Source organism: Haliotis rubra, unplaced genomic scaffold (genome assembly GCF_003918875.1).
Source record: "Haliotis rubra isolate DU_JTF1 unplaced genomic scaffold, ASM391887v1 Scf315, whole genome shotgun sequence".
Classification (NCBI taxonomy): Eukaryota; Metazoa; Mollusca; class Gastropoda; order Lepetellida; family Haliotidae; genus Haliotis; species Haliotis rubra.
In genome coordinates this window covers 1,140,431-1,149,472 of record NW_025766986.1, presented here as the reverse complement: position 1 = coordinate 1,149,472, position 9,042 = coordinate 1,140,431, and the positions used below count along the sequence as shown (strand labels likewise).

At 41.2% G+C, this 9,042-nt stretch overlaps 1 protein-coding gene across 3 annotated transcripts in view; it reads right to left on the bottom strand.

Annotated features, from left to right (window-relative positions):
• The window catches only part of LOC124283426 (protein wech-like), a 57,713-nt gene extending 52,965 nt beyond the window's left edge, over nt 1-4,748 (bottom strand). The window contains exon 1 of one of the 3 annotated variants that reach the window (XR_006900340.1): nt 2,724-4,748. Coding sequence is in view for 2 of the 3 variants with exons in the window: in XM_046719484.1 (XP_046575440.1) it covers nt 3,147-4,673 (1,527 nt within the window). In the remaining variant the exon portion in view is untranslated. The remainder of the gene's footprint in view (nt 1-2,723) is intronic. The other 2 variants (XM_046719484.1, XM_046719483.1) reach the window with 2 other exon arrangements.
• Nucleotides 4,749-9,042: the final 4,294 nt, after the last annotated feature.

Genomic DNA, 9,042 nt, shown 5'->3' with positions numbered 1-9,042 from the left:
CAATATATGCCAAATAAATATGTGTACTTTACCAAAACAGCAGTGTTTGGACTCAGGTTTTCTAAAGTGATACAGGTTATGTACAAGTACTGTATGCTGCAATAAGACTGGTAGAGATTACCAGAACAATTTACACAACAGTTAAAATCCCATTACAATAAACTCAAAAATCATTTAGAATCTACAATATTTCTATTATAGCACATTTCTTGACATTGTTGGTATATAGAAACTGTTAATCCCACGCAAACAATACAAAACTATATTGCTGAAAAATGTAATAAAAATATATAAAAAATATATGCCTTCCAACATTTACATGATCCTTGGTACAGTTATTCTGATTGTTGTCAACAAAGTATAACTGTGATCTTTTTGGTCTTCTACTTATATTTGGTTAAAGGTCACATGCAACCAAAAAATCAAACATAATTAAAACACAATTATCGCTTATTCATCAAAAATAATATACATTGCTGGTTATGAAAAAACATAAACACAAAATTATAAGCCTACAATCGCAAAACAAAAGTGCAATATTTTGTACTTGGGTGTACTTCCCAAGAAACAAAGCAGCCGGATACCGAACCCAGTCAGAGCGGGTGGGTGTGCACTCAAGTGTAACGGCTGGTTCATTTGCAGATGCCACCGTCACGGCTCATTGTGTGTGTATATATACAGATGTTGGGTTTTGTAAATACATGCTCATTTTTTGTGTATAACATTTTGCAATCAACAGATATCATAACATGTCATGTGTACAAGTATCACACCTGCCTGTCTGTGTAATTACATAATGTCACAGAGACCGAACTCGGGCCATAAATCAATGCGTTTTGTTTATGGTGTATAGCCTGATAGGTGTTAATTTCAAATTGCATGTGGTCAGTGATTGAAATTGTGTATTGAATTGAATATTGTCATTAGCAGACGGGCAGGCAGACACATAGGTGCCAATAAAACAGACATTGAGTTTTCTCTCTGACAACGACATATCTATATCACAGTTAGAAATTCTATCAACGCTAAATAATGACATTGCTTTTAAGTATCGAACTGAGAAAGTGACTTGGTAAGAAGAACGTGTGGTGAAATAGACAAATGAAATTATATAAACAGTTAAATCGGTAATCTACTGTAATAACATATAAAAAGCTCGCGCCTGTGAAATATCAACAAAACATTAGAAAAATAGTTAACACCAAAGCCTTCACCGAATATTCACCGGACAACCCGCTTTCAAGCTCCGCGAACCTATTTCACTGCGCATGTGCTATGAGCGCAAATTCTGTGTTACTTCTGATAATTTAATTAAATATCATCACAACATAAGCTGACCATGTCTAGACTAAGGATTCACAAAATTGTTGAATGAATAACATTAATTCACTACTGACACAAAGACCGCAAAACACCGAGTAATACTATATATAAATACAAAATAGTAAGCTGATCACAAGAATACATACTTTCTGGAGTTCTGAAACAGCAGTGTAAACATGACTCAACATGACTTGCTGGGGAATGTGGCCTTTGATTGATTATAATGACATACCTGAAGGAATAAGTAATGAACAGCAGATCAGGTCCCTGTCACCTATTTATTTGATTCCCCCAACATGGCAGCAACGGGAATCACTATGATTAAATTTGTTCATCAAGTAGTTGCCACTTGATAATTATATTTTCAACCATCTTTCAATTGACATCATTAGATTGGTTCAATATTTGAAAATTGCGGGGACCTGACTTCTAGTGAATTTGTTTATGAAACACCAGAGAAAATACAGGTAGTTTGACCGGGCTAACATTCCAATTTCAGGAAATGACTTTTGCAGTGTATGCTGGAAACAGGCGGGTTCATATACTGCAAGGGAGACAAGAGATACTTGTAACTCCTGTACACTTTCATATATAAACATAAAATTCATACGAAAAAATATGTTATGTTATGACAGGCTACATTTATGATAGTTATCAACAACTGACAATATGTTTCCCTCTAAAATAGAATATACCTGACTTCCCACACTAACCTTTTGATCTGTGATCTGTCAAGTTTTGATGTGACATGTTACATTTCAGATTACATCCACATTACACATACAGATTCTAGTACATTTTCAGGTTGAATACTATCCGGGAATACCCACACTCTCAGAGTCCTAATCACCAGCACACAAAGTCAGCCATCTAACCCACTCATCCAGCCCTTTCTGAAAGATATTCATAAAACTGATATAACCGTTACAGACCCAATTAGCTTAATGTCAAACTGTATCCTTCGTTCTCGTTTCCAGTTCAGCTCTTTGTAAAATGATGTAAACATTAAAGGTCATTCATTACATTGTGACTGTTTCTTTACTTTCAATATGTGCAATTCCTGAATTTAACCCTGGGGTTAATTATAGTTTCATAATTTGGTAACCAAAGTGGCTAATTTTTCATTATCAAGCTCGGGGTTTAACTGCGGGAATTTCAAACTAGTTTGATATCCCAGCTGTTCGAAATAAAATTCCTCATCAAAGTATTCATCCATTCATATGTTCTTTAGAATCATCTGTTTCTGAAAATCCCACACTCCATCTTCGATCTGTGGCCAGTGTGTATCTTTGGCAAGGGCCAAGGTATGTCACCCCTATACTACTCACTGCCCGCCTGGACACCCGACCTGGGGGAGGGGCAAGCAAACCTACCATTCTACGTTTCCTAATAAAGTGGACGTTCTGTGAATCTGATGAGATACCACATCGCAGTTTACCATGGATACCCTACTAAGACACAGCCTACTGACACCAAGCTACCCTTGCCTTATCATATCAATGCTGAACAACAGGATACCCTACTAAGACACAGCCTACTGACACCAAGCTGTCCTTGCCTTATCATATCAATGCTGAACAGGTAGGGCAACAACAAGTACCACATTTAGAATGATGCATCTAGTCAGTGACTTCATTCGCTGGTAGAGGCTCTGTCCACGAGTACCTGGAGGGAGTCACTGACGAGAACGTTCTATTGTGTTATGGAACTTATTTCTATGATCAGTTATCAAATCCAAACAGTATCCAATCTGATCAAAATATCTATATCGCTACTGATATGTTATAGTGTAACTCATATTTTACTGATGCTGGGATGTATGACTACATGAAGAGGAATTCCAGGATTTGAGTTAGGCTACACACGTACATTGAGTCATGACTGTCTACATACAGTCCCTGTGGAATACCACAGATGTCTCGATATTCTCTGACAAACTCCCCCGACTCTGTCAGCTGTATCACCCTGGCAGTGTCTAGATGCAGGATGTCTCCTGTCGTGGTAGTTGTGATACCACGAGGGATGCTGAGTGCTCTGTCTCCGGTAGGGGCGTATCTCCACACAACACCCCACTCGGACGTCAGACATGTCACAGACGTCTTCCCACAGTCAGACACGAGTATGTTGCCCTTGTTGTTGACACACATGTAGATGGGGCGGGCAAACAGTGAGTCGCCATTGTGTGTAGTGACTGACCTGAACACGTGTCCAGCCATGTCCAGGATATCAACACATTCCCAAGAACATGCTGCTAGAGATGAAGGATTCAGAACAGCCAAACTGCAGTATCCGGTATGTGTTGTGATGGTAGAGAGCAGCACCAGGTCAGGGGTCACTTCTAATGTTACAATCTGATGGGAGTATGGGACAGCAACTATCACCTGCTTCTCATTCAACAGTGTTATTCCAAATGGAGTGTTATCCAGGGGAAGTTTACTCTGGCATGAATGATTATTTCTTGTGAAGAAAGATTTCACACACTTGTTATTATAGTCCGTAACAACACATGTCTGTACACCATCTACAACCAGAACTGTCACATCAAATAGAAAAGGGTCCTTCTCATCACCCTCCATCCTTCCATCTATCCTGTCAACCAACACTGGAGATGGCAGATATTGCTCCTGATCCTGGTATGTGACGTCAATCTCCCCAAACTGCAGGTTATCTAGGGCCTTTAGGACATTGTCAGTGTCAGGTGTAAACCTGATGTCATCTATTCTCCGGGTGTCTGCTGCCTCTGTATCCCTGACATCCTCCATCTCTACAGCTCCAGACTCCCAGGCCTGATACGCGGCATACAGGTCCATCTCACAGTCCGATACCAGGGCCTGGTCGATGAACTCACAATGATGTCTGTACATCTGCATCTCGATCTCTTCAAGTTTAATATCTGCCTTAAGTTGCTGTGTTTGTTTATCTGTAATATCATTGACTTCATTCATCAGCTGTATTTCTTTCTGTTTGATGTTGGCGATGACTCTCTCAACAGCAGATTTGATGTTACCTTCTAGAGCTACTTTAGTTTTCTCTATTCCTCTAATTTTCTTGTGCGTTTTTCGAATGAACGTTTGTTTTTTGCTTATTTTCTTTATCAGTACATTCGTGCTCTTTCTCAAATGGTACTTCATGGTTGGCATCACTGACTCCATGGTAACGACAGACTCACATTTCCTGTGGTGAAGCACGCAGCATGTCTGACATGCGGCTTTGTGACAGTCTTTACAGACGAACTTTATAACCTCACCCTTGTGTTCCCGACATACAACCTTGCGTCTTCTCTTGACCTTGACCTCTCCTGAAAGGTCACACATTTCATGGTCATGTGATGCTGGACTTGCACGATGCATCTTGACACATCTCTTGCAGAGGAGCACTTCACACTCAGAACACCATACGGTTCCTGGAGTTGTCTCCCCTAAATTCTCACACAGCGAGCAAAAGGAACCAGTATCTGAAAGTGGACACGTCTATGGTAATTTAACAATTCACAATGATATATTCATAAGCTTGTACAATCGACTTAGCTTTCAGATGTGGAAAGGGGTTTTGTTGCTTCTCTTAACGATTGAGATATCCAGGTAAAATCATGACTATTGTAAGGCACAGAGAGCGTGGTACCCTATTTTCAAGGGCTTTGTGGGCTTTATCATACAATTCACACGCGTGGCTGATCATAATCAGTATGTCAATCCATATTTGCTAAGGTTGTCGCACCTGCAGTACTTGTAGAAGGTTCCTGTGTGTCAATCAGCCCCTGTATAATGATGCTGGCTTTGATCTGCCCTGCCCACTCCTCCACCGGCCTCCTGGGGTCGGGGACCTTGGTGTCTTGTCGACAGCAGGGACAGGGGATGGTCTTGGACCGTACAGCATCTGGTCTGGTCTGGACGTATGAGGTGACACATTTCCTGCAGAATGTGTGATCACACCTCAGTGTACACGGGTCTGTGTACTGTTCCTGGCAGATCACACAGGTCAGGAATTCCATCACTTTCTCCTCCCGGTACGACGCCATCTGCAAAACGAGAATCATATCAGAATCACACCCGGGTTACAATGATGGACAGCCAGGTCACGAACTCCTCACTACTAAGTCGCTCTTGTGAAATGTGGGGATACTGGGATAGCCTCTGAGGGTTCAATGGTATTATTTTCTATAAAACTGTCTTGATTATTCAATAAACACTGATAAAGAAAAACTCATTGTTCTGCATGTCTTGGAATAACGACATGTATAAGGTGTTTCAGAACTATAGTTTTAACAAAGTCCTCCATCATTATAGTTGTCATGACAACAAACTCTTGCTGCAAGCTAGTCGTTGTCATACATAGTACCTGGTGTACCATGAATTGCTAGTAATGCATTTTAACTGCGTTTCGCCGTTTGAAATCAACATGTGTTACTTATAAAAATCTAAAATGCCTAAAGTGTCGTGTAATTGGGAATTGTTATCCATCCGGTATCACAAAGTACACGTAAATGTCACACCTCCTCAAAGCAGAGACCATATAATGATCTATTATATGGTCTCTGCTCAAAGTGACAATACGAGGGAGGAAACTGTGAAATTCTTTCACAGGCCGAGCCAACATATATCTTTATAGTTTAAGCTTTAATTGTTGACAAATTTACAAATGAACTTGTTTACCTAAATGCCAGACATTGGTAAAAAACAGGACAATAACAGAAAATGGCATCACTATATTTTAGTTTTAAAACCTCGCGTCCAACAATTTCTACTTTTGGTTTCTCTTCCTTTCAAATTTTGAGTGTAGACAAAACTAAATCAGTATTTTAAACAATATGCCTTAAATCTGAATAGATGCTATCGGTGGTCTGAATGTATACGAATTATTCACACGATGAGACTGTCTTCTGTCTCCTGGGTGCTTTGAAATATGGAACACACCTGTCTACCTGTCTCTTCCGGGTACCACACAAGGGAGGTAACTGAGACAACTCGACTAAACGTGATTTATAAACTACGTGAGCAGATGACGACGTAGGTTTCTGGATCGAATCTAGGATGAATACTATAATTACGTGAGATACCATCTTGTGATGGAGGTGAAGATGGGTAATTATTGTCAGCAGTCTGAGGCAGGAAATGGAGTCTTTCTGATTTTCTGTGTCATCAGATGTGTGAGTGTGTATCGCAATACCATTTGTAGCCATTATGCAGTATTGAGGTCCTGTATAGTGTGTGAGAGAATGTAGTCTATCGTGTGATGGAGGTGAGGACCAGTGATTCTTGTCGGCAGTCTGAGGCAGCTGATGGAGTTTTAAAGGAGTTCTTCTGACTTAGCGTCTCATCAGACGCAGGTGTATATCAAAATACCTGAGCCAGTTTGTAACAACCATACAGTATTGAGGTCCTGCCGATGAATGTCTATTTGTGGACTTGGTTGGGAGAGGGACATCCAAAATAGAATGGAGATCGGCAGCGGTATATTTACTTTTGGAAAATTTGAGCTCAGAAACTGTCACGACTGGTTTTCTAAAATCAACATTGTAAGTGACTAACATTAGCGACCCTGAAGAGAACGTGGAAGCTGGAGGCATGGATCTTGCTTTAATGTTTTACCGTAAAGTTGAATATTGATAGATATTACGGAGATTCGGGGATTTTTTTGTGCTGATGGAATAAAGTTTCTGGACATTCATTGAACAGTTTGGACGAGCCCATTTGTATTTATGCATGAAACTCCAACCCCTGATTAGTTGTTATCGTAGTTGTGTATGACGGCGAAAGCACAGAACCAGTTCTAGACGTGCAGTAGTTGACAACAGCCATGGAAGAATCTCTGCTAAAGGGAGTGTTTCTCGAGAGCAAGGACATAATGTCATGTGACTTTAAACTTCTTACTCTTGTGGCACTGGTGATGTTCAGCTCACGGGTGAACGTATGACGTGACATGTTGTCCGTGATTATTCTCAAACAAATATGATCAGTTTGCACCCAAGACATTAATCGATGTTTAACTATAAATATAGGTAGACATACATGTTGTATAGGGGTTGGAATAGACGAAAAATGACGTCATCATCGAACACCTGGCTGACCTCATTTCACAAGGGTGTCAATGACCTTGTACTGAGTTGACCTTGGATTAAACAACTTTTCCAAGAGGTATTTTTAGACTCAAGTGGGCAATATAAGGCCCCCGAACAGTCCCCATGTCATTCAGACTTCAATGCGATGCTCATTGTACAATACTGTGTGTATTTGTGACTATTTGAGAATAAATCAATTTTGGTTGTCATTGGTTGATGTGGTGTATAAAAGTCCTAACAAAAGGTAGGTGAAGGGAGAGCAGAGTGGCACAGTGGAAGCGCACTGGGCTCATAACCCAGAGGACCGTGGATCGAAACCACGCTCTGCTAACAACATGTTTTTAGAATTAGGGCTAGCAGACATCTATATAAAGGACAGAAACGGTGATTTAGCTTCATTTAGCCGTGGACCCGTGATAGTGACACTTCATCTGAAACCTCTGTGTGAGAGTCAGTATTCATTCTGAACAAGATAATGAACAGACGATACTGGAGACCCTATTTGGACGATCCTAAGAAATGGACCAAATATTACTATTTGCAGGCTAAAGGATATCCCAATCCCTTTACTAACGTGGATGATTATGTGATCTATTATGAGAAACAAGGGGTAAAGATAGACCTAACCCCTTCTACAGAAAAGTTTGCTCTCACGTCTCCAACCCAACAAGTCGTTCAACAGGCCAGAGCACGTATTCAGATGCAGGAGAACGGGGAAACTGAAGCCAAAATAATGACTTCCTCCCAGAGTCGCACAAAGAAACGGAAGACGTGTTTTTAGTTAAAAGCAGCTAGTAGACAGGTTCTTTGCCATTTAGACTCGGACCACCATGCAGTCAGCAACGTGTCCCGTGTGCTATCAGACGTTTTCCAGAAGGGATGCCATGCTTAGACATCTCAGGAATCAACACAAACGAGCAATGCAGCCACCACCACCACCACGAGCACCACCACAACCGCCACCACCACCACCACCACCACGAGCACCACCACAACCGCCACCACCACCACCACCACCACCACCACCACCACCACCACCTATGATGCAACCAGTGCAACCACATGTGGGTGCTTTGGAAGAATGTAGACTGATACACCCCTTCACCATGATTGTCTCAGGGCCCACCTCCTGTGGGAAAACGTACTTAGTGAAACAGATTCTAGAACGCATGAACATTAAACCTTATCCTGAACGTATTATTTGGCTCTACAAACGATGGCAGCCCTTGTATAACACCATTCAAACCCATGTTTATCCCTATGTGGAATTTCATCAAGGCATTCCTTCTGATCTCGAAAAGGATGCGTTTCTGGACCCCCATGTGGTGAATGTGGTGATACTCGACGACTTAATGTCGACAGCGAGCAAAGATCCACGCATTACAGATCTGTTTACGGAAGGAAGTCATCATCGTAATCTCTCAGTGATAGCCTTGAACCAGAATTTGTATTTCAGTAAGGATCCCACACAACGAAGAAACTGCCATTATCTGCTTCTGTTCAACAACCCTATCGATCAACAACCCATCATGACTTTGGCGAGGCAAATGTATCCAGGTAACACAGACCGTTTCATGGAGCCGTTTCAAAGGGCTATCCAGAAACCATATGGTTACTTGTTGGTTGATCTAAAACCCCAAACACCTCCCCATTTGCGACTT